This window comes from Branchiostoma belcheri, unplaced genomic scaffold, assembly GCF_001625305.1.
Source record: "Branchiostoma belcheri isolate BF01 breed outbred unplaced genomic scaffold, Haploidv18h27 scaffold3, whole genome shotgun sequence".
NCBI classification, from domain to species: domain Eukaryota; kingdom Metazoa; phylum Chordata; class Leptocardii; order Amphioxiformes; family Branchiostomatidae; genus Branchiostoma; species Branchiostoma belcheri.
In genome coordinates this window covers 2,594,819-2,621,630 of record NW_017803909.1, presented here as the reverse complement: position 1 = coordinate 2,621,630, position 26,812 = coordinate 2,594,819, and the positions used below count along the sequence as shown (strand labels likewise).

The window sequence follows — 26,812 nt, the reverse complement described above, 5'->3', positions numbered from 1 at the left end:
GACCATAAAGGTCACAAAATAATAAATAACTGCACTTAAATCTATCTATAGATGTTAATACTGTTGTAAAATGTACAAGTATGGGTACACATGTAAGAAATTATCTGTTTGATGCAATTTTATTATTCCATTAAAAGCATATTACATTTTCATCTCTGTAAACATTACAACCTCAATTTCATCCATGCTACATTACATATACAGAATTCTATTATATTCTCCTAGCACGTTTGATACGTCAAATGTCTCCGTATGTACATGTAATCGTTTTCCAACACTTCAAAGTGCAGTGCTAAATGTTTCAAATTCGTTTCCAATATTGCAGTAGCTATTTGTGATGTTTGTGCACACTACAAATTCATGGCATTCTATATACCAAGCATCAATTTCTGGACTTCAATGAAAAATATGAACTAGCTTCCATTATAATCAGATCCAATTGTTTGAACTAGAGAACTAAAAGATAATTTTCAAGAAACATAACTGACTTTCTTTGGGGCATTCTGTATTAATGAGAATTTTTTGTGTTTTAAACGTTTTTGGGAGTCAAAATTTTTGATAAATTGTGATTGCTATGGTTTTATCATCTTTTTGTAAAGAAATGCAGCAACTTTGGCAGGAATTTAAAACTACTTTCTTGAAAAAGACCCTGATGCAGGAACAACAGATAAATAAAATACTTGTCTGGATAGCCTGCTATGATGGACAAAAACTTAATTGTGATAGATCTAATTAATCACCCACTACTTTGCAAAGTGTCTACGCACAGAGTTTTTGTGTAGTCTATATGCTGACATTGCCTTACAGATACAAGCTGTCAAGTTCATCTATAAAGCTACATTCATATGTGCTTTCCAGTAAGACAATGCCCCTGGCTTACACTTGTTCATCAAACCAAAAATGCATATATCTTGGTTAATATTCATTTCACAGAGACATGAAAATTAAAGGAAACCTGCAGTAAAAAAAACTGCAGCATCTTATGATTATGATAAACTCTCATAGCTTTATCAGACTCTGACAAAATTATTATGTGCAATTGAAAAATGGAAGTTTACAGAATGTTTTCTTAGAGTTGTGATGATTAACAAATGACATATTTGGCTATTCTTGTATTTACAACTAGTTATAACATATTTAGATATTTTGCTATTATGGTATAATGCTTACTAGTATCAGATGCCATCGTTGGAAGTAAGATACATTTTCTCACATGTGTTGTTAAAGTTAAGAAATTTTTTTTTTCCTAGCACATACTAGTACATGCACAGTTTGGCAATCATAGCAGCAAACAATATATTCTTATAACACCATGAAATTCTTTTGAAGGCTTCCTGGAGAAAAAAAACAACAACTTATTTCTGTTTACCTATTCCTGAAGTACATACAATATCCTTATGTTTACATGGCAAAAGACCATACAACTTCATGTGGGAGATTTAGTCTTGTATTTAGTTCTATTTTAACAAAAATGCTTAAGCAAAAGACATGTAGTAAAATGGAAAATCCTGCCAACAATTGTCAGTTGGTACTAGGTAAGATATAAATTAGTCACAATATCAAAACTGTATATATTCTACCCTTTTGATATAAAGAAAATGAAACTTACTAGGTATGGACTATCATTTTTGAAACGCCAGACTGAATATGAAACATGATACCGAGGAAACCAGGATGACAAAGTCCAAAACAAAGCCCTTATTCCAACATTCATCCCTCCTACCAGCAGAAAGGTTTCACTAATGGATGACTGGCATTAAAAACATCCTTTTCACATTTGCCAAAGACTTAAAGCAAAAGTACACAGAATATGTATCCATGTAACTGTGACGTGGTAAGTGGCCTTTTCCTCTGATCTACATGATCCTAAATGCTACGGTTACTTTTTCTTGAGCCTTTTAAAGTAGAGAATAATCTCTGATCCGCCCATGGAAAGGTCTTGTCTGCAATACTATAAGGCAAGCGTGCGTAAACATGTGCACCTTCAGACAAAAATAACGGAAGTCTGTGGCAATTGCTGTTGGCCCTAGTAAGACAAGGTTTGACGGTGTATGGAAAAAAGCTAACAGTCAAGATATCGGACTTTACCTGACTTTTACCTGAAAGGGTTCATAATCTGATCAGTAGCCCCATTACTACTATGGGTGGGTTGTGCATACGTCACTATGGAACCCAAATTGATGACAATTTCCTTCTTCCCTAAAACTGTAAATACATCTATCTTCTGATAACCTCCAATTCTGAGCACCACTCTCTACTTTAGAAAGTAGAAAACAATATGCCTGGTACATGTGATCGTAAAATCATTATTGTACAGAAAAATGTGTATCTTTTCACATACTCCCAAAACTTGAGCGCTCTGATCAACATATGTTTGGTTCTTTATCATGTGCAATAGTTTCCATAATGATTATAGGAATTAGGAAAAAAGGCTGTATTCTTTATATCATTTTCTTACTACGTATACCAGTGCTCAACTGATCCTGCTTACATCATCAGCAAAGTAGAAATTAAAAAAGTGTAAGATTTAGCCAGATAGTGACTTTTTGATGTACATCGTACATGTATTGTGTTACTTACTATGTAGTACAACTTGAAAATACTCTGCCCATCTTTCATGCCATGTAGATATAAGAGCACCATACAAAATACCTATATGAAGACTTTGCTTCTGACTGTTGGATGAAGTTAGTTATATAGTAGCACTTGTGTACATGTACTGTAACACTGACTGTGGAAAAAATAATCAACCACAATTATTACTAACCACCATGAGAGAAGGTGCATTTTGTTTCTGTAATGCTAGCTGTTCTAAGTTAACGTCGAGCTGTGAACCCTTGCCCGCCCCCCTGCCTGCGAAGATGTTGATGTTACTGAGGTTGTAGACCCCTGGACGGCAGAAACAGGCCTCCATGGTCAGCTGTCTGGTCTCCCCGGCTGCCAGGCTGAACCCCAGTGCTGCACCACTGATCCAGGTGAAGGTGTTCAGGTACGAGATGGCTGGCTGGTGGACGGGCGACTTCAGCATCAGTGCACTGCCGGGGAACAAGAACAGTTAAATTTACACAAAAATTATGTTACAGTACAACTATTGTTGACTGGTGCAATGGAGAAGTGGGTAGAGTGTTTGTCTGGCATTTGGTAGGTCGTGAGTTCGATCCTCGGCTGAGTCATACAAAAGACTTTAAAAATGCCACATACTGCTTTCTCTGCTTAGCACTCAGCATTCGAGATAAAGTATGGGAGTTAAATGCACACATGCACTACAAGTGGATTAGCCCCCTGCTGTAGTGATCCCACAACTGTGTGGCCCAAGAGCTATAGAAGCGGAGATGGGTGCCGCCATGCTCAACCAAAATGGTTGCGGTGAGGACTTTAACAAATAATAATGATTGTGTTTCTATGTCAGAGTTTCAGCTGATTTGTCAAACATCGAGGTAATGCCATGACAGCTGTGACACTGTTAGTTACATAACACAGAACAGGTCAATGAATCCTCCGTTAGTGCACATAGTTTCTCACTTAAATCAACAACAACTTTTCCACTGGACTTATGTCACATAAAAAGCACCTTCAGCTCCCACACCTGGTGGAATACCAGTGTCTAACCTGTAGATGACAATAATATCTATAGATGTCAGGTTGCCAAAAAATGTCTCATCAACCAAAGATTGAACTTGAACTGTGCCCACTTCTTGCTAACATAATTCTGAATAATTTGAGTAATATTTTGAGTACTAATTGGAACAGAAATGCATTTTTTGCAGCCAGGACTACCGGTAAGTATGTGAAGTTGAGAGTAATCCAACTGCAGAGTTTTTAGTATGCAGGTCCACATCTGTACGTCAGGCATAACCCCAATTGTGCCGGCATGTCTCTCCCTAGACTCCCGTCATGATGGCTGGCGGGCAACCAAGGAGTGGCTGCCAAAAATTTCCCACAACCCAGAAAAGTGGGCCAAGATGTCTGTCTGAAAAACAGGTCCTTCCCTGCATTCCTCAACCCTTATCTCAAGATATATGCATGTCCCTTAAGAGAATGTTAGATACTTGTGTCACTTCATCTTCAACTGATATCTAAGAGCCTGTCTGTTGTGTCTCTTTAAAATGTACCACGGCCCCATCAGTATATTCTGCTTCAAACCAGCTTTAACCACCTCAAAAGGCGGTTGGGGCCCTACCATTTATCGATTGTCAGGATCACAATACCGGCTCTCAATGGACCGTAGTCCAACGTGATTGCCTATGGAAATAGGGAATGGCACCTCATTATCTGAATAAATATGGGCCGGGCAAATTGCCAAATTATGAAGCAATCAAAATTCAGGAGAGCAGGATCAGACTATCATTTGGTATTGACAACATATTCAGGTGTGATAATTGAGAAGTCTTTAATATGGGCTGTGGTGATGGAAAATCTATATTTAATGTTCCTGATCGATGGGAACTTAAACCTCTGTATTGTTATGTACGGGGAAGTGCTTTTTATATTTTGTTACTGCAATACAATGTCATCTAAAGCAAAATCCAAGTGTGTTTCCTTTTAGTTGAACTACAAAGAGAACATAAAATAACCAGGTCTGAAATTCCCTTTATAATTACTGACTAGCTGAAGGCTTCTGTGAATGACTTGTACAGGTAATTTGAGATGCTACAGATGCCCAATAGAATTGAAAATAGGAAAAAACTATCGAGGTTATTTGGATGCATAAGGCATAACTACTATATGGTAAATATTTTCACAGCCCAGCAGTACAAATTGTATTTAGCAAACACAATAGGATTAATAACTAAATAGTTATATTATTGATTTTGCTCAATAAAGATTGTCATTTTTCCCGTCGTTCTTTTGGCTAAGCTCTAACTAGTTTTCCAACCTGGCCTTGGTTACTTGGTAACAAATATACAAACATCGATCAGGCTTGAAAACTATGTATGTGTGGGAATACAACAGTTGTCAGGCCACCCAGCTAGCAATTAAAGGCTGTATATTTCTTAAGTGTCTTAGGTGATGTAGTGAGTAAGAAAACATCAGCTTTAATTGGCAGAAGAAAACAGGTGAAAATGTGTGAACATTAACCTCTGTACTTTACTAAGATGCTCCATATTACCTTGCAATACGTAGTTGTTTTTAATGCAAAATGTATTATGCCTTCAGGCAATCATACATGTAGCTGCATCTTGTCTTAGCAATGAGGTCAGGAGTCTCCTTTCAAGCTTCCCTAAGATGAGCAGTCAATAGGCAATCCTTCTTCCAATAAAGTAATTACTTGTGCCTGGTGGCATGTATAAAACCATTGAGCTACGTAACCACAAGAATTCTCGATGAAACCAATACCAGTGCACTCAATTTGTTCTGCAGCAGGCTACGCATAGAACGAGGCAGGTTAAACAGATTTGGTGTATGTACATGTTGATTGCATCATACATCAGATATTGGTATACAAGACTCGATAGTTATATGCGAAAATAAGATGGAAACATTGGTCAACTAATCAACTTACATGTACACATGTATGTCTGTTCTAGCATAAAATAAGGATCAATCATATCTACATCCAAAATAATGCCATTACAGGTACGCTCAGTGGATACCAATATTGTGGAAGTGTGCATCCAATACACATAATGGCTGTGCAGTCAATGATGCAATGTGTAGGTTGGGGGAACATTATTGGTTCTGCTCTGATTCACTCTGATACGGGGTAAATCTAAAAGAGATCGTGATTAAAGAGACAGAAAAAAAACAGGGACAAGCTGGTTCAAACAAGGGACTGGAGTCAGCAAGGACCAAGGCCTTTGTAAAAAAAAACAAGAAAAAACTAGTTTAAACCAGCTAAACTAGTATAAACCAGCCTGCAGTCAACAGACCACAACCTTCATGAGAAAAAAAAGAACAAACAAGGACAACGGAGCCCACAGCCTTCATCAAAAGGCTAAACCCAAGTTCAAACAAGGGCCTGCAGTCAACCAAGACCACAACCTTCACAATAAACAAGGACAAACTGATTCAAACCTGAGCCTGCAGTCAACTGAGACAACAGCCTTCATTAGAATTAAAACAAGGACAAACTGGTTCAAACCAGAACATGCTGTCAGTCACTATAGACTGTGAACCATTAGCACAACTTTCATAAACTTTGCTTGTTACTAGCCACACCAAGATGATGAATCAGTAACAAACAGGGAACAAACTACATGTTGTTCAAACTAGTTGGAATAATGGGAACAGCAGGTGTTCCCTCTTTTCTGGATCTGCTCTGCTCTGTTAGTTGTTCCTCCTGGGGTACCAATTAGCTATAGGAATGTTTTGTCAAATTGTCCTAACAGCTTCCTAGGAAAGGATCCCTTTCTAACCCCCCTGAAGAAAATCAGGAATAATTGTAAATGTCATATAGTATACCATCTTCAGCAATGAGGTTACATCGCATGGCGAATTTAGTGACCACTTCATGCTGTGGACCAGTCATTGATCCAATCACAGATGCAGCAAATTGTTCTTCGATTCCGGCTTAATCAGTCCTATAGCTTTGTACAAAAAAAATGCCCAATGGGACCACTTGTGAAGTAATGAGATCAAGGTGTGCTCTCTCTGCTCACAGTCGGCTTATTCTGTCTGTTAAGAAGGTCAGAGGACAAGACTATTAGGTTTACTGTGGCATGAAAACATGACTGCAGGGGACATGAGTGATATGTCATCTTGATGAACATGTACAAATCACAATGTGCCTCTACATGTATAGGAATTAGATGTTAGACATCACCTTGCTTTACCTTCGAAACCAGGGTGGTACAGTTAGGCTATGTTAATTTGATATGGATGACATCCTCTGGGAACCCCAAAACTGATGCGAACGTGTGAATATAAAAAAAATTGGTAAAAAAAAGGTGCCTTTACTTTGATATCTAGGTGGTCATGAAGGTTGAACAAATTTTTTATTGGCATGGTGAATAATAGACTCTTCATTTTCATTCCTTCACATTTTCTTCTTGTCCTTTGGAATGGATTTTGGCATTCTGCGACATTAGTATCATTTTCTAATATTTTTTTCAATGTACGACATATACAAATGTATTTGCTCATTTTGCAGCTACTTTGTACAATTTACAGTATGGTCGAAAACATTTTTTTTTAAATGCACGAAAATTCATGCAGGGGGGCTGATGTCATCAATATAATCAAATCAACATGGCCTTAGTGCAGTACATGGATGGAAAGTGTGTGACTTACCCGTTCTGTGAGGTGGGGTCTGTCTCCACCTGTATGTACAGCTCACACCCACTGCAGTTGTGCACCACCAGGCTCACCCCAGCCACACACAGTCTGGAGAAACACAACATTTAGTCAGAGTATGTCTTAAATCTACTTCACATCATACATGTAGATTAGACAAATGGCAATGTGGTATACACATATCATATCCAAGACATACAACTATCCTACCAAAACTGGTCTATTGGACACATTTTCTAAAACAGAGCAGAAAAGTAAGATAAGTAGAGAGTGTCTAAAACCAGAATTTGTTTTTCCTGGTAAAATGTCAACTTCTGTTTCTTCTTGTGAATTTTCAATACAAATGTTCTAAAGCAAATACCAAGACTGTCTAGTAGAAGGTTATTCAAACTCCCTCAACAAACTACATACATGTACATGTACATACACCTGCTGAGGATTAATATTTACCAGGCTGTGAAGTCTAATTTATAAGTTATCAAAAACAACAGAGACAAGATCCCTGAGAATTCCAGCCAGTACTACCACAGACCCCTGCTGCATTTTAATCAAATTCTGGATACTAACCAAAACATAAACTACCTCTTTGGGCAGGTATGTGATCTGACTCTTATGTATACCACATGTAAGACATAATGTGCAAATGTCTTCCTTAATGTCAGCAAACATACTTCAAAGGAAAGTCACAATCAAGGCCCGAGCACATACACCATGTGGCAACTGATCCACGAATTAACCTTCCTCCCTGAAGGCTACTTCTCCCTGCACGTATGCCACCTACGTTTGTGAAAAGTTGGAGGAATGTTGCTAATAATCCAGGAGAGGCCAAGGAGCCGACAAGCCTTGTGAGCAACCCCAGCTCTGTAGTACCTCCTACACCCACTGATTAACACTCAGCTGTGTGAGTCATTGCTGGGATACTGATTGATGAAGACGATGTGTGCTGCATGGCGTCTTCATGGCTACAAAATCTACGTATGTATGGATCAGACATAGGAGTTTTTTAACCTCCTAGATCAGATCTAGAGTGAGGAAATGATATCATTGTGGTTCACCTTTTTCCTTATATACAGGCAAGACAATACAATTTTTCAAATCTTCAAAGTTCTTCAGAAAGCACAGCAATGGTAAACAAGGAAATCAGCTAGGAGGCCCAGAATCAACGTTGACCTTTTTTTCTCAAGACCTACCCACATACCAAATATCATTACAGGTCAATTCATCAATAGCTGCCTCAATTATGCTGAAAGAAGGTCGGAACCACAAACACACAGACACACACATGGAGGTACATTTTGTTATGACAAGAGAAAAGTTAACTGGCTGATGTTTCACCTTATGTTTAAAAAGACTAGCAGGAAATGAAATCATGTTAAACATGAGGTGCTAACATGCGAGCACAGCTGCTGTTACAGCCCAAACAAATGGTCCGGGTAGAAAGAATGTGTTTACCTTATCACTTAATCACTTATCACAATGTTCAATCAGCACTGACCGCAATACCTGACATATATCCGCAGTATTACATTATGTATACACATGTATATAATAACACAACCTCTGACATGGAACCATCCATCTCCCACTGAAGTAGCCGTTTGGCAGCCAGTTTGTGTAGGTTTAATACAGGGCTAGGCAGCCACTGCAGGTGAAATACTGTGACATTTTGCTCCTAAAGTCACGCAATACTTCTTGGCATGACTTCAATTTTCCGGGGAGGAATGAATTACAGTAACTCTGATGACACCAGGCTTAGAAAGTGAGTGACTGAAATGTAGGGACCCTCACTGTGCATGGCATCAATAGCATCAGTCAATGGTGAAATAGTAGAAACAATTGGAATATATCCTAATGCAGAGACTCATGTACTGCTGTGCTGCCCATGGTCAGGCTACTCAGGCATTAACATACCAACATGAAACTATATTAACCCCTGCCACTCAACCCTTGGGCTGTTGTCAGAAAACCCACACACCTGCAGCCTGTAAACAACTGCAGGTGTGTTCACCAGATCTTGTTTTTTTCCAAGAATTGAAATAATTAACCTTCTCCCTGCTACATTTGTACATGTAGGCTACAGCTGCTAGGCACCAAATGGGGTTATGCAGCATGGAGAAGGTTAAATTATTATAGGTATAATTCTTTAGTAGATAAATCAACAGTTCATCCTAGTTTGGAATCTTTGGGCAGTATTGACATCAAGCATGTACTTTAATGACCTCATAAAAACCTGTTATCCAAGGCATTTTATCATAGCTAGAAATCTGGGGCCTGTCCTTTTTATCTGAGCATAGAAAAAAACTATAATCCAGCCCTTAAACATGACACTGAAAATTCACAGTCAGGGCTTTTCAAGATTCCCTCAGAGGTCAATAACCTTCCCATCAGAGGTTATTAACCTGGTATTACTAGATGTGGGAGAATCAAATGGTGAAAAAAATTGCCTAATCGCCCAGGTAGCCGGAATTCTCTAATCCTGTTAGTGCAATTCAACAAGTCCAGATGAACTAGTGTGGAAACATTATACAGACCACGACACATCATTGGCTTGGATACATGCATCACTTGTGACAGACACAATGAGCGACTTGAATACATTAATGAGTATTCAGCCATATAAGCTTAACCATACATCCAGCAGACCGTAATGTGCATAATGTGTCGGGCCCATAACAATGGCTAGGTGCAGAATTGTGTGGTATAATTTCTTGGGGGGCATTAAGGCCCTGAAAACAGTCTGGGACTCAGGCTACCCTGGATGACTCGATTCCATTTTACCCGTTTGAAAAGTGTTTTCTATTTTAAGACATTAATTTCCTATTAACATGTGAATAAGAAAGACAACTCATTACACAAAGTGCGTGTGTAGCTCTTGTTTCCATAAGGATTTTGTTTCTGCTGACACTTCAATGTAATCAAAAGTTTTATCAAAAACACCATATGGTGGCTTCCACTGCAAAACACAGTGGGATATATCCTGCCGGAAACTTAAACTTTAAGGAATTTTCCTAATACTACTATTGGAACAGGTCCAATGGAAAAGGGGGTAAGATCTCCCTTGGGGTATTACAGAATAGTGTAAGGTTGATAAGTTACTATGATTACACACTACGTCCTGATCAAGCCTAGCTGCTAATTCTTGACAGGATCTCATTCAGGACACATCATGTACATGTATTGTAAAATCTGAGATTCATAATTTGTTCATAAGATGTAAGTTAGAATAACACACAAGAGTGTATAGTCATTCCTTCTGACAGAATGACACTCATTATTATTTACGACATGGTGAGAGTTTTCACCTTGGCCAGCTGCTGTATTGAAAGGAAGTTGCTGCCACACCAGTTTTCCAAAGCACAACACTGAGCTCAGGAACACGTGTACATGTTCTTACCAGTGTCAGCCCCAAGGGGAGGGGCATGTATATGTACATGTGCAGGCATGTCTCTTTTCCCTACCATATTAATGTTGGTTAAATCTGAAGTTAGAGTGCTGGCTGTGCTTTGTCAAGTCTCTTTTATTATCAAGTCTTGTTTTTTCTATTCTGTGCAAAGTTACAAAACACTTATCATACTGGTAATTAGAGCAGAATTTATCTTCCTGCCACAGATAAAAACCATAAGAGAAATCTTTCACATGATAAGGAGACACCTAAAACTGCAGGCACTATTACATTATATCAATTGTCACTACAAACCTGTCAGTAGTGAAAGGGTGTTTGCTCTCCTTGGGATGGTTCACTGTGTACTTGACCAGTTGAGACAAGTTCTCATCACCAGCACCCTGGTCCACAGTGGTCTCCTCCTGCTTGGTGAAGGTGATGGGAGGCTGCTCTACTACAGGCTATCATGGAACAAGGTACAATGACATCAACCAGGAGATACACTTTGTAACAGCTATGGAAATAGATAGATGTAGGTATGGAATCAATAGTAGAAGACATTCATACTCAGTCCGGTGAAATATAAAATCATGCCTGCTGTTAATTTTTGTCCAAGAAACAGTTAACGACCAAGTTAACTATTCACCGAGGAGCAAAACTCAAAATACCTGCCCACTCTTCACTGTATTAAATGACATTGTTATTTTGGGGATCAATTCAAAAGTCAGGTGACCTATAACTGACCTCTGGTTCAGCCAATGAGGAGGCTGGCTTGTCCAAGCGGTCCAGTGTCAGGTGATGCTGGCCTGTGATCACATGACTGCCTGTGTCGTCCACCACAAATGCCTAGATAAGGAAGAATGGCGTGACAGATTATCACACTCACTCACTATCTGGTTTATCATCTGTTGTTCCCCGTCTACCAAGGGTTAGATGTTATGGACCAAAGCCAAGATTATATACATGCAATTTTGTTTAAGTGTTTGTCAGGATCTTCTAGCACAAGTCAAATACCACATATATGCTGAAGTTTCAAATGGGGATAGAAACTAGGGATGTTTCAACTAGGGATGTTTTCTTAATGAAAAGAGGAGAAATGGCTACAAAATGAAAATGAAGATTATTGTATACAATGTAGTTATTTGGAATCATTATCATAATAAGCTATATTTGTAAGTCATCAGCAAAATGCCATCTCCATGCTGGTGGTAAAACACCTAGTATATGCATTTCTGTCAGTCTAACCTTCCATATAACCATGAGACTAAGTTGCACTTTGGTTGCAGCTTGCAGCTCTGCCTTGGACTGATCCTCTGCAACCTTGGCCTCGTCAGGGGGCTGCTCCAGGGCGGGGCTGGGGTCGGAGGGGGAGGGTCTGGGAGGGGGGGTGTACAGGGAGCGGAAGTAGAAGTCTGAACAGGGGGTGACTGAACTGTCAATCTGGAAGAGAACAACAGATAACTTAGTCCTGCACTTAGACAAGTTAATATTTCTTTTAGCAACAGAGAAATTTTGGGAAAATACCAGTATTTTTGCAAGCAATTAATTGAACTGCAAAATCATGCCAAGGTACATATAAGTGAAATATTCTTTTGTGTGTTTTAGTGTCTAAATCATTCTGTATTTGCTATACAAATAGTCTAGCTTATTTTCTAAACACCACAGAATGACTCAACCTACTAAGTATGACTATCAAAAATATGGTTATACTAACTACATTGTAGCTTTGCAGTTGAGTTGTAGTAGAGAATATCTAGAAGTAATCCTATATTATAGAGTAATTAGTGTTTTTCAATGATTATATCATTACTCTGAGAAACACATCAGGATTTTACCTGTTCCTTGTTGTAAACAATGTTGGTGAACACAACCTCATCTTCTGTACAGAAAGAAGAAAACAGGTTGAAACAGTCAACAACAATAACCTACATGTAGACTCAAGATTGTTAATTCACTTCTACTGTTCATAATACACAAAAAAGGCCACCTTGTTGAGCAACCTACATGTATCATCCTTATCAAGAAATATCCTTTTTTCACAGACTGAAAACTAACCATTAGAAGAGACTCTTACCTGCACAGGGTGTCTTTAGTTTCTGTGCCTTGAAGCACATCAGAATAGACTCCTTTCCATTGATTCTCATGTCTAGAAAAGGACGAAAGATTAAAAGAAATAATACTGTCATCAAGGAATATAGTACAAACTCACTCACTCACTCACTCACTCATACTCACTCACTCATACTCACTCAGTCACTCATACTTACTCAGTCACTCACTCACACACGCACGCACGCTATTACTCTATTGCTGGGTTAACTGAAAATGCTCATGTATATTTTGTATATTTCGTATATTTTGTATATAATAAGCTGACACAATAAGCTGGTATAATAATTATAATAAGCTGGTACAATAATTAGCAAGTACAAGTGCTGAAGAAGATGAGCCACAACACAACAGATGCAAGGAACACTGGACATGAGAATATGAAACACAACACTTCATGCATTCCATGAAGAAGGATTTTCCTATATATAGCTACATTCTGAAGGAGGCTGGAAAGATAGAGACATTCAATGATGATCCAGAGAAGACAGGATGTTTGAATGGTTCCACATTACCTTTACCATAACGAGCTAGAACCAGAGGCAGGCAATCGTGGGAGAGGACCAAAGAGAAGGTTTAGAAGTAGGACAGACAATGGAACCAACAGCTTATTGTGTTAAACAGCAACTTTACAAAAAGTGTAGTATGCACGTATAATAGAATCAGTGAGGTTGCACTGTACCAGATTTACTTTGTATATCAGTTTATATATAAGGAGAGATAGGGTCTTGTATGTGTACTGACAGATTAATAACAGATTGTTATGATGATGTATGACAGGTAGACAGCTGCATATACTGAACATGGTTTCACAAAATGGGAATAGACAAGAAGGATAGAGGAGCAAGGAAGAGGTGACAATGTGGGTGTCTATTTACATTTGATAAAATTTTCCTTGTCATTCTCCATTAAAATTTTCCTCCGTCATCAAATTTCACTCACTATTTTGTTTTACTTTTTCACTGTTTAAAAATCTTTTTTCAGCAATAGCAAGAATAGATTTGGACTGTCAGGAATGGCAGAACCTTCCTCCCACACCTAAATCCTTCCCATTTAGATCCTTAGTTACAGTATATAAAAGTCCCCAAAAGAATGGCACTAACCTATATTGCACTGTGTACTGATGGGGGTGAGGGTCCACACAGGGCTGGCTGCTGACACTTGCAGTATGGTGAACTCTGTGATGTTGGAGTCATGGATCTGTAAATGTGGAAAATTAAGATTAAAGAAAGAAAATCAAAACCCCTGATTGACTGTAAAATATTTTGCCTTGTGCCCTAACGTCGGGGAATGGGAATATACAAAAAAAATTCATGTACATAAATAATGTGGCCACCAGCACAGAATATTACAACATATATGTGGTCACACAAGAAAGTGTGCAGCAAATGTGGTTAGTGTTTTTAACACCATGCGCTCAAGTGAGTGGGTGTGTATACAATGGGGGTGTGTTGGCAACATAAACTACAGTCAAAGCAAGTGAAATAGTCGTAATTCAGTAATACACTTCAAGTATATTAAGTTTCAAATTGGGATTGATCAGCCTTGACCCGCAGAATCACCTTTTTTATTTTTCTTCAGCTCTTTTCTTTATTTGATTTGCATTCTTCCCTAAATACAAATCAAGACTTCCATTTGCTGAAATCTTTGATTGAGTGCATTGACTACTCGTGCCCAGATTATGCTACACAGAAATCAGAGATTGCGATCTCTCCACCTTGATCCCACTCTGTTTACTACCTGGTGACTGACAACTCACCAACGTCAGTGGAGCAGACTGGATGGATGAAAGAGGGTGCCAGTCGTTTATCTGAGAATTCAAGATGTACGTGTTCAACAAGTTGAAAAGAACTCATCTGCCTTTATCAATTTTTCTTTCATCTTTTGTTCTTGATCTGTTTTTCTTCGAAGATCCATTGGCATTGTGATTTGCCAGTAAAAAAAATAGGGTTTCCTATCAAGAGCACAATGTAGGTGTGTGCAAATTACGGCAAATTGCTAATTACAGTTGTAGCTATACTAGAGTGAAATTTGTGGAAAATTAATTTTTATGATCATGATATCCCTCTTTTAAAATTCATGTTAAATGTTTGTTACCAGTACTTTCTATTTGCCCCTTTCTATATTCCATCTGACTGACAGATATAACTCTACTTATACCTTTGAGAATTTGTTGATGATAAAAATGTCAGCCAATTAGTAAATTGTAGCAATGGTTTCAGTTCACAGTCGCAGATAGAGAAGACAGGCGATGCTTGGTTTTGGAGCTCTCCTTAAATGATGATTTGTTATAGTTATCTGTTATGTGACATGGTAAGGTCAGCCACAGATGAAAGACATAGGCAGGAATGCTTTAAGCTTCATGCCAGGTCAGGACAGGGCATGGCTGAGATTGGTTCCAGCTGGTCCAGGGATCTGTTTCTTCCATTCAAAGTCCTCAGAAGAAACTTAATCAGAGATGAAAGGCTCTGCTAAGGTAGGAAATCATTGCATTATGGAGTTATACCAGTCACTTGGGAAGGTATTTACCAAAGTGATGTTCTCTGGATCATATCAAAGTTATATTATACATGTATTATGATATCTAAAGGTCAGTCTTTACAGATACAGAACACAGTCATGAACCTTTCAGTTGCATTACTTGACGTGTTCAGAGCGGTGTGTTTTCAGACTAGGATTCTTAAGTAGTATAAGAGTACATGGCAATGGGAGAGATGATTTCCTAAAGTGTCAGAATTCCTTCTTCCATTGGGAAGTCACTGGGTCAGTCTACTGAGGAAGACCAGAGTGACTGTTCAAAAGCTCTAGGTGAGAGAACTTTTTGTGTTGGACCAAAAATTTTAACTTTAAACAAGAAAAATTCCTATGTCCTATATATGTACATGTAGTTGTGTGTGAATGTCAGCATTACCCCATGTTGTACCTGGTTGAGGTTCTCCATGCCCAGGTTGATGACCAGACAGTTGGTGTCGTCCTGGTGACTGGACACCCGGGCCAGTCTGCTGCGCTGGGCCACCGCCCGGATACACAGGGAGTTACTGGTCTGTACCACGGCCGTGTGGTGTAACACTCGGTGACTGGTCAGAGGCAAGGCAAGAAAAAATCATAAAAAATTAGCAGGGGCAAAATGCACCTGTAGTATAGTAGTTACTGCAATGGATTGTTAAGTGTCATCTTTAAACTTAGTAAACTGCATGTTACAGGTAAACATGTATGAAGAAGTATCTGTATCTGTATCTGTACAGCCGGTATAACCGCCCTTTGGCATAACACACCAGCTTTGCAGGCACGCGGCGCAGCGACAGCTGGCTACATTACACCAAACGACTTGTTACACCTAACCCTTGAACATCTAACTCTAAACATTGTTTAAAGCTATCTAATGACAATGCTCCTGCTGTACTTGGTGACAGCGAGTTCCACTCTGCGATAGTTCAAGGAAAGAATGAATTTTTGAACATCTCAATCCTTGGTTGATAACTCTGGTACTTGAAGGCATGACTATTGTACTAGAGTACTGTTGTCTCCATAACTTACCTCATCTTGGGACTCTTCTCCAGACTTTCATAGTAGAAGAGGAAGTCTATCTCATGAACCCCACTAGTGTTCACTCCACGTACCCACATGGGCAGGCAGGCAGTTGCCCCTGGTGCTAACGTCCCATCCGGCAAGGGAACATCTATAACATTGGTAACATTGCACATCTTGGCAGACAGGGCCTTTCCACACTCCTCCCCATCCAGTGGCAGAGTCTTATAAATGTACTTGGAAGTTCTTTGCTCTTCCGGCTGCGTAATTCCGAAGGAAAAGAATTCTGGGTTGCTGGAGGCTACTCTGAGTCTGTGCAGCGTACACTTGCCCGTGTTGGTGAATTCCACCAGGGTCTGCTGGACTTCTCCACAGAGGAGGGCTGTTGGGAAGTTGAGGAACGACACCTGGAAAAAATCACAATTGAAATTCATTGTCAGTGTTTTCAAGTAAAACGGTATACAATCAAGCACAAAATATTGATATATGGCATAGAAAATGCATATCAGTAGTCATCATTTCAGAGTTTGATTGTCACCAGCATTAGACAAAGTTATAGAGTCTGACATGCGTGAATAGTTTCATCAGGTTGGTAAGTTACTGAATAAAGAGACTCTTTTCACACAACCAAGTGTTTTATTCACAGCCAACATTTTGGTGACCTGCAATGTGAACAGTGCAATGTGAACGAGTCAGAATTTCCCCGAAATGTTGGCTGTGAACAAAACACTTGGTACTGTAAAAAGAGTCTAGATCTCTTTACTCAGAGTCTGACATAATTTGCTGAATGAATATAAGGATGAGGAGCAACATGTACCTCTAACAGAGGCATGGGAGGAGCCACAATAGGGTCCAGTCGTCTGTCGGACCCATAGATAGTGCTACATCTCTCCTGCTTGGTGGAGTTGAGCCTTGGCCCCTGGATCTCCAGCTCTTGTTTCCCTCTCACATACACACTGCTGATGTAACTGGGCTTCTTAGGGGGCGGTTTGGGGCTGCCGGAGGTGGGGGGGACCAGCTGGTTTGAGGAGGAGGTTAGGGGGGTGGTTCCGGGGGGTGTTACCGTGGGTGAGGGGGATAACATGGGTTGCTGGGTGACCACGGTGGGGGGCTGGGTGTGAGGGCTGGGGGGTGGGGTTTGTAGACCTGCTATGCCTGAGGTGGAGACTTGCTGCTGTTGGGATGAGCCTCCTCCCAGACTGTAGGCCACCCCTAGGATACGCAGCTCACCGGTCTGCTGTGGAACCAGGATCAACCTTGCCTAAAGGGGGAAACACATATAAGTATGTAACTGTCCTGTCTTCACATAAGGCAATATCAGCCCAGTTGGAACAGATTTCTTCAGATCAGGGCTCTAGCCAGAATCTGTTTTTCTGTCAATTGCAGAAACTTTGTGGCATGTGACAGAAATTTTTTTTCAAACTAATCCCTCAACCTGATGGACAAAATTGACAGAGAAATCTTGAAAAAAAATATAAAAGCATCCATAGGACCAACAACAGCCACTCTCGACCCTGTGATTTGCCTCTCACAAAGGTGAGAAATTGCTTAAATTTCTAACATTTACCCTGTAGATTGTGAGCACTCTGACCCTAGGTTCAAACATGAACATGGGCTGATGGAAAAAAAATCTATCTTGCTAGAGCCCTGGTTCAGATACAAATGTAAGTATTTAAAGCAAGTGAAGGTTGTACAAATCTTACTGGCTTTGTCTCCTGTGCAGCAAGGACAAACTCCTTGATGACCTGGGTGTGCAGGACTTCTCCGGCGAGAGACATCTTCCCCGGCTCCACGTTCTCGTTGGTGATCATGTCGTGCTGCTTGTCCTCCCCTCCAGGTCCACTGTACTTGATGGGGACAAACCTCCAGATCAGCAGCAGGTCAGACAGCACCAGGGGGATCCTCAGGGGGTTACTGAACACCACTTCTACTGTCAGGGTTTCTGGGAAGAAACAAAAAGAGTGTGAAACATCCTTCTCTGTGTGAGATGAAAGTGACATGAAAATTCTACTTCACCATAAATAATTTTGCAGGTGAATTTGACTGTGTGTCATCCAGCTATATTTGATGCCATTTGTTGTATGAAAAAGAGCTTGAGTGTGTGGAATTCTACTGCCCATCAATCTCAACTACTAGTACTGGTTAAGTTGATGTAGTTTTACATGTACATAAGTTGTTTAAACACTAAAACTCTACAGAAGTGCTGCACTCAGTCTACATTTATTACATACAGATGGACGAACATAAAAGACAAGTAGTATCAAACTTTAAATTTTGTTTAATATATGTCTCACCTCCAACCACACAGACTGGACGGTGAGAGTTATTACTGCACTTCCCCAGACACTGGACAGTTGGGCGGTAGCTGGCCGGCAGGGACCCGTCGTTGGCCACCCGTACGGCCAGATCCTCCAGGTCTATCCACTTCTGCAGCGTGGGTCTGTCCAGGGGCTGCTCCAGACTGACTGAGGTCGCTCTGGTTCTACTACCTACAGTAGATTACAAGCACATGTACATGTACATAACTCTATTCAGTTTCACCCGAAACTGGGGTTAGATGTGCATCAAGTCTTTTTTGAAGCTTTTTTTTACGGCTGGATGCCCTCCCTAACGCCAACCCAAACCCTAGTAGGGCCCAGGTTCCCTCTAACTGAGGGGGGAATACAAGTTAAGTGCCTTTCCCAAGGACACAACGACTGGGTGCATGTCCGGACATGTCTGGGTCCAACACTGTGGATTGAACCTGGGTCCCCTTGCTTGACAGTCGGATGCTTTACCACTACACCATACAGATTCCACTACATAAGGCCACGACAATTTGATTTGTTGGTTCTCAGATCTTTTTCCAAAAAAATATGAAGCGACAGGATGAAAAAAATAAAAACAGGCCTAGGCATATTATGACAGCCCTAAATAAATGCTATGATAGGAGCCATGAAGTCCCTGTACTTTTGCCAAGTCAATAAAGAATCTATGATGACAGTAAGTCTGTCCCACCTGTTGTAGTAGGGAACTGGCTCTCTTGGCACAGTAAGACCCTGGTGTCTGCACTCCTGATGTAGGGTAGGGGCAGCTGGGGGAGGGTACCTGGCACCATGGTACCTTCATTCACTGATGTCGTCAACCAATGCTACAGGCAGAAGGAAACATGGGCCTTATAACAGGAACATAATCACTTGGTAATGCTTTTCTTTTAAAATTAAAGTGTGATGGACAAATTTATTTTCTTCTTTGCCTTGAAGCCAGCAGAAGTTCCATTTAGAGCACAAGTCAAATGCTTGAAACTGTTCTGCAAAGCCAACTTGAAAAAGCATATCTGCAATCACACTGTAACATTTGCTAAACAAAATTTCAATGATAGTAGAATTTGTTAGTAGACATTCAACATTAAGTTGTGGAAATGTGCCTAACTGCACATTTAGGCAGATGTCTCAATCCATACAATGTACATGGCCAGTTAGGCAATTTTTACAACATTCAACTGCATAACCGCAGAAAGTGGGGAAGCCTTTAAATCAATAATGATGGGGCGTTATGAAAAGCTGGCAAAATGTTTGGATGATTTTTCTGATCTGAATTTTTGTTTATCTTGCAGTATTTTTTATTAGATTTCAAGGTGCATATAAACAGTAATTGCAACTTTCATTCTTGAATGATTTGTCAGGTGCTGTTTTATTTATGTGCACTGTTCTATCCTCCTACTTGGCTACTTCAACTTGAACTTTCATCAAAAGATCTCCTCACTTCTTCATCATCTGTCCCATCCTCTGCCATTCCACCATTTGAGGTCCTGGTGATGGCCTAGAAATATGTCACCAATCAGAGTTTAACATCCATTACAGACTTCTCTTCTCTTCTTTATCTATAGTTCTACACCAATACTACTGTGTAGGTGAAGGGTGCAGAGGACATTCTTATTTGAGGAAGTCAAGCAATTTTATATTTTTCATACAGATTTATAGGCTTGCTGACTGCAATTTTAAATTCTACCAAACTACTTTTTTTCTCCAACTGTCACAGTTCATATCAGCCTGTAGTTCGTTTTGCAGGTCAAAATGTTATATCCTTTTCGGCAGTGCTTTATTTTAGGAAAGGACATTTCATAAGTACCTTACATGTACAGTTACATTGTATTTCAGCAAGTTGAAATTACAGATATGCACAACAAAAATGCCATATCTTAATTTAGTTTAAACCATTCCTACCTATTCTGAACACAGCCAATATTAATATTTTGTCATCAGTTTAAATTGCATTGACCAAAAGACAAACATCAACATTATAAGTACAATGATTATTAAAACCTTTCAATATATGACTACTTACAAGTTTCTGCAAGTTACAGTTGCACATTGTATAACATCTTAATATAAATGCAGAAGATGTTTATTTTCAGTCCCTACCTTAAAGACAAATAGATACTCTCTGAGAAAGGCAGTCTGCTGGGTGGGTGTCTGTTTGCTCTCGTTGATGAGCAGATGTCTGAAGGCAGACACAGCGTTCTCCAGCTGCTTCAGGTTGAAGGACTGACGACCGATGGTGAAGTTGATGTGGTCCTTCAAAACCCACAAAATAGGAAATTATTACAACTTCTTTCCCAAAATCTGTGAATAGTTTCATCAGGTTGGTAAGTCACTGAATACAGAGACTCTTTTTACAACCAGGAGGTTTATTCTGACCAGTCCGAATTGCCCTGAGGAAGGTGACAGACGGTCACCAAAACATCAGCTGAATAAATCTTCAGGTTGCATAAAAAAGTCTTTCTTCTTGCACAAAATGTCAGCAAAATGCTCTTAATGACAAGAATTCGTTCAAAGGAAAATAGATTGTCCAGCAATAAGGACACACAAATTAAGCATACAAAAGTGCAACCTACCTCGGCTAGGGTCCAACTCTTCCCCTTGTAGATCTGCATTGCTTGAGAGTAGGATCTCAGGGCATGTTTTCTCTGTAACAGGAAGATTTCAGAACAATGTATGTTGAGGAAATTATAAAATTGTACATTTTGATTTTTGGCAATATGGAAGCAGTAATAACAACATTTGTGTAAGGTGATTGCATTTCAGCACCAAGGACAGGGAAGGCAGAATACAGCAAAATGTTATTCAGCCCCAAGACAGGGATAGGACAAGACAATGTAGTCAAATCTTCTTCAGTACCAAGGACAGGGATAGCACAAGACAATGTAGTAGAATGTTATTCAGCACCAAGGGCAGGGATGGGACAAGACAATGTAGTAAAACTAGAACATTATTCAGTACCAAGGGCAGGGATAGCACAGGACGATGTAGTAGAAATAAAATGTTCTTCAGTAAGAAGGGCAGGAATAGCACAAGACAATGTAGTAGAATGTTATTCAGCACCAAGGACAGGGACAGAACAGTGTAGTAGAATGCCCGTACCTGTCCTGCCTTACTGAACCTGTGTCCTGCCAGGATCATGTGGAAGGCATATTTCCTGACCATGGGCATCTTCATGGAGGTGAAACAATGGGCAGCCTGCTCTAACAACAGGGCACTTCTCAAGTCAGAATCCTGCAGGAAACATTTTAGAAAGAATCATTAAAGTTGCAAAATATACTTTGTAGTAGCAAAATGCGTTCTTGATATTCAGTACAACATGTTAAAAGAATGCAGAAAAATTCAGACTACTCGTGTTGCAGAGATGCCCCCTACCTCACTGGTCATCTTGATGAACTGCATGGCAGCATCTCCAAACAGACTCATGCTTTTCAGGATCTCTGTGCTTAGCAGGGTGGTTCTGGTGGCAAACTGGGGATTTCTGGAGGTACATTTATAATGATAATCATCATTGAAGGATACAATATACCAATATAGAGATCTAAAATCAAAGTGAAATGTTGGTTTTGAAATTTGGCCATTTCTAAAACAATTTGAAAATGTAGGAAAGATAATTATGCAAATATGACTTGTTTTGCACTTACTTGCATGTCTGGTTATACATCTGTATGGCAGAGTCCATGTAGTGGGAGGGATACTGTCTCTGTGGGGATCCCTGCATGAACACTGATAGGGCTGCCATCTCCTGTAACAGTCAACATCATGTATGTAAGATGCAAGTATCACCCAGAATCAGAAATAAAAAACTACAAGTGTCACACCTACATATGGAAAATGATTATTTTAACTTTTGATATACATCTCTATCTCCAACTTTTATCAGTCATGTAGCCTATGGTAGTAGCTTTGTGATGATAACTGACCAGACTGCCGGCTGCATGCATCCAGGCATGGTCGTTGGTGTAATCCCTCTTGGCAGTGTGGTAGGAGGTGTAGGCCAGGTCGTACATCTGTACCAGGAAACACAGGTCACCCAGCTTACGCAGCTGCACCTCTGCTGAGGCCTCCGAGTAGCTGAACACACAGGGAAACTAGAATCAAGGCTCGAAATACTTTTTTCTGCATCATACTATAGTGCAGGTAACACTGAAAATTACCTGTACCAGACAAAGTTTACCTACACCACTGAGAATTTAGGAAGTGTGGATTAAAAAAAACTGTTCAGAAACTGTTACATTTGTAGCCATTACCATTATTTCTTTTACACCTCATAGGTGGTAACAATTAATACAACAAATAAAAACAACATACACCTATATGTCATGCAGGGTTACATGTATGTATATAAGCCTAGTGCAATGTCATGGACCAGTCCAGGTTAGGTGCAGGTAAACATCAGAAATACCTGCACAGCCCCAATATTTTACTTGCACTAGGTTGCATGTGCACCCAGTATTTCAAGCCCCGTAAATTAATAGTTTGAAGTATGCAATGTAAGACCACTAACTTCCAGCCTACTTATCCTTCATTTAGCTGTAAAATTTTACCACTGACCCAAGAACTACCGAACATTAAAATCTTTTAGTTTTACAAATGAGCACTTACATCCCTCCACCGTTGTTGCTCTGTACACCAGAGCCCTTCTCTGCCTGCTTGTTCCCACCAAACCACTTCTTGGTAGCGCTGAAGAATGACCTGTGCAGGCCCTTTCTGGACGCAAGCTATGGAAACAAAAAGTTTAAGTTTCAATCACAGATCTGTACTTTCCTTCATCCATACCTTGTTTGGTGTGACATTCACCGAAGAGTGTGGTTAAAATGTTGGAACAAAACCTTGCTGAGTTGAGAAAACCATACATAAAATAGATTACGCTACATGTAATCAGCACATTTCCATGATCCATGAGACAAAAAAAAGAATTACAAAGACTCTAAATATTTCTTGTAAGTATTTCATGTAGGTACTCTAAAACAGGCACTTACTTGTTCATTCAGTGTCCTGATAGTTCTCTCTATGTGTGGCAGCAGGCCTCGAACTGCAAACTCATGTGCAAATATCCTCAGTCTGTCATGGTCGCTCAGGGTCAGGTACAGTCCATGGGGGACGTTACCCTTCCGTCTGGCTGCCTCATTCAGCTGGTTCATGGTGTCCGTGCTGTAAACCACACAACAGCAGGGGATATGAGTAACCATGCTACATGAGGATGGCATTAGCAGAAGAACAGTGCCCTCTAGCAGATCCCCTCAGAAGTGCATCAAACTGATTTACTACTCAGCAGCACAGGAAAATTAAAGGCATCAAATGCAATTTCAGGGCAGCAAAACTGGATTTTTGTCAAAGTCAATTTTCTGATCATTCTTTTAATGTAGTAAGCTGGATCAATCCTATGCTAAAGCATATCTGTGAGGCAAAAGTGTGATGTCGCTGATAGCAAACATTTGCTAGTTTTATATCGTAGGCTGGTTCTACCACGGTAGCTATAAGTAATATATACTTATGGGCGGTACCCCTTTAAATTTTTTTTATGTCTTTGATCAAGGTATTTTTTCTCTCGCAATCTTTTTTTCATTCCATTACTATTTCTTCTCTCTAACAATTCTTACATTATAATACACCTCTCTTTGAAGAGACCCCCCATCAGCATTGTAAATTAGCTAGCTCTAGCACTATTACCCAACATCTGACCTGTTTGCATTGTAGGAGTCCTCTGTCTCCACCCTTGACCTGCTGAGGTCAGGCTCGTCATCACTCTGCTCCAGGGGATGGGAGATCACCTCAGCCTCAGGCTCCTTCTGATCCTCTTCTGAACTAGCTTCTGTGGGAATTTAGTAAAACAGGTATCTTATATATACATCAATTGCATAATATCTGGTAGTGCAACTGCCAACTGGTACTGGTGTCCAATTTTGGTAAGCCTTTCTTTACAATATTTTTTCCAGCAAAGGGCTATATAGCATCTCATAAATATCTCAAAACACTTTTTTTTGCATACCTGTACTGGTGAAAATTACCTATACCAGACATACTAAAAACTGTTCAGAAACCATTGTCATTATTTCTTTTATACTACATAGGTGGTACCGGTAAAAGTTAATGCAGCATATAAGATCCACAAACACATACATTTGTATATAAGCCCAGTACATGGCCATGGACCAGTGCAGGTTAGGTGCAGATAGACAACAGAAATACCTTCACAGGCCCCCATTTTACCTGCACTAAGGTGTATATACACCCAGTATTTTGAGCCCTGACTGTACATTACATGTCAGAAGTCCCACCTGCTGGTGGATCGTGCACAGAGTTTGTTTCTGGCGGAGGAGTGACGGTGACACCTTGGTCAGGTTCGGACTCTGCCACCTTGTCGGGAAAGGTGTCTGTGTTTTCTGTGGAGTGTCCACTCTGTCCACTGTCCGGGGAATCATGTTCCACATCCTGTGGGCAAAAATAAGGCATGAATAAGCCGCATGATGGAACTTGGAACTTTAGAGCCCGAATGTACTAGATCACATTCTGTACTTCACATTTGAAGGCCAAAGCTGTACTGTTAGCAGGGTTATGTACTGACAGGTTTTAGCTATTGCACCTCAGGCATGGTGGGTGCTTTGACTTTCAGTTTCAGTTTTCAGATTTCACTTTAAAGGTCCTAAAGCAATCCTCATGCAATAATTACGTTCCCGATACTTATAAGCCATGGTTGATCGGACATCACAGAAATTACAACATGTTTCTCTTTGAAATAACCTATTACAAGCAAACTGGGGCTGCTACTACAAATTTCTAACCTAAAAATGTATTGCATAGCACACAGAAACACATTCAACTCAATAGTAACTGCATGAAGTACAATGTAACTTTGAATGAAAGGGGGCTAGCCAATGTGAAATCACATGAATGTTTCTATTGGTTAAACTACATGATTTAAAGTCTACTTATCCAGAAATGTTTAAGAACTTGACCTGTACCTTTTTATTCAGGAACTGACTCCAGGGGTCCGGCAAGTTTCCTGTCATTGTCTCCGGACCACCGGCGCTGTTTTCCTTGGCGGAGGTTAGAGGTCGCGAGTTGACCTTGAGTAAGTGGCAGCCATTTTGGCCATAACTTGACTTCATGCCTTTGAAGATCTCTTCCGCTCTGTAACACATGTACCAAGTCTCACAATGTTATGTTGTCTGTTAGAACACTTAGCTGTGTGATCCAAGGTGACTCTAACTGTAGTCTAAGCCAAGTATTGGCACGTAACTGCTAAAAACAACTGTGTAAATACATCTAAAAAGCTGAAGCACATGTACATGTACCAAGTCTCACGTGCACAATGTTGTGTTGTCTGTTAGAACACTTAGCTGCAGCTGTGTGATCCAGAGTGACTCTAACTCTAGTCTAAGCCAAGTATTGGCACATAACTGCTAAAAACAACTTACTTTGCACATATTTTGGAACATGCTGAGAAACTGTTTGAGTGATCATGGTTGAACAAACTTGACTAACAGAATGATCTATCTCACAGATATGACTTCATTTTATAAGCAAAGAAATTGCTTATTAGTTTCAGATAACGCAGTCTCAAGCTGTGTAAATCCAATAAGTCATGTCCTGAACACAGCATGATAATAGCACAGATAATCCTCGGCTGTGTCAATTGGTATCTAAGATGCTTTACAGAAGAAAATGTAGAAACATTTGCTGTCAGGCGTGTTAATGGAGTAATAATAATCCATTCCCACTGTGGTTCATTCTGTGCTGTACTGGATTTTGCTCAATATCCCTTCAAAACTGTGTCTTAAAAATGCCACATACTATGCACAACATCCACATGAAACACAATCTTGCCTTCCAAAGCAATTACCACCACTCTTTTAAGTGTGGCCAACATTGCCAATAAATATCAAGGTGGTATGAAAAGAGATGCCAGAACTGATTTTTACACCTCTACTTCTGCAGGACCTCCTGACTTTCTAATGGATAAGAATGAGCAGTGGGATAAAAAGTGACAAAGTGCCTATAACGTTCACCACCGTGCTACAATGGCTGTAACTTATGATAGCCATGAAGGCCAACCTTTGCGGGGAAAATCCCATGAAATACGTCCTTACGGGCACGTCAGCAGTAACTGCAACTTTCAGGTTCTAAAGGGGTATCGTTACAGGTTTGCACTCAAGCATATCATGAATAATTACTCGCAGGAAGAAACAAAAGTAACAATGTTTTTAAGTGCTATCAGCACTCAAGGACTTAGTCAAGTTTAAAAGGGTTTTATTGG

At 39.9% G+C, this 26,812-nt stretch overlaps 1 protein-coding gene across 1 annotated transcript in view; it reads right to left on the bottom strand.

The window, feature by feature from the left end:
• Positions 1–597: 597 nt before the first annotated feature.
• Positions 598–26,812, bottom strand: part of LOC109473810 (trafficking protein particle complex subunit 8-like) — a 31,167-nt gene continuing 4,952 nt past the window's right edge. Inside the window, exons 5-29 of the mRNA XM_019773882.1 lie at positions 25,518–25,686; positions 24,880–24,987; positions 24,277–24,332; positions 23,535–23,706; positions 23,158–23,273; positions 22,476–22,626; positions 22,197–22,297; positions 21,928–22,033; positions 21,655–21,786; positions 21,129–21,200; positions 20,656–20,808; positions 19,250–19,382; positions 18,547–18,741; positions 17,956–18,194; positions 17,070–17,513; positions 16,262–16,659; positions 15,648–15,801; positions 13,828–13,924; positions 12,690–12,761; positions 12,451–12,494; positions 11,861–12,055; positions 11,360–11,461; positions 10,931–11,076; positions 7,231–7,323; positions 598–3,035 (exon numbers count right to left, since the gene is read on the bottom strand). Coding sequence (XP_019629441.1) covers positions 2,747–3,035; positions 7,231–7,323; positions 10,931–11,076; positions 11,360–11,461; positions 11,861–12,055; positions 12,451–12,494; positions 12,690–12,761; positions 13,828–13,924; positions 15,648–15,801; positions 16,262–16,659; positions 17,070–17,513; positions 17,956–18,194; positions 18,547–18,741; positions 19,250–19,382; positions 20,656–20,808; positions 21,129–21,200; positions 21,655–21,786; positions 21,928–22,033; positions 22,197–22,297; positions 22,476–22,626; positions 23,158–23,273; positions 23,535–23,706; positions 24,277–24,332; positions 24,880–24,987; positions 25,518–25,686 — 3,937 coding nt within the window. The 3' untranslated portion in view covers positions 598–2,746. The remainder of the gene's footprint in view (positions 3,036–7,230; positions 7,324–10,930; positions 11,077–11,359; positions 11,462–11,860; positions 12,056–12,450; positions 12,495–12,689; positions 12,762–13,827; positions 13,925–15,647; positions 15,802–16,261; positions 16,660–17,069; positions 17,514–17,955; positions 18,195–18,546; positions 18,742–19,249; positions 19,383–20,655; positions 20,809–21,128; positions 21,201–21,654; positions 21,787–21,927; positions 22,034–22,196; positions 22,298–22,475; positions 22,627–23,157; positions 23,274–23,534; positions 23,707–24,276; positions 24,333–24,879; positions 24,988–25,517; positions 25,687–26,812) is intronic.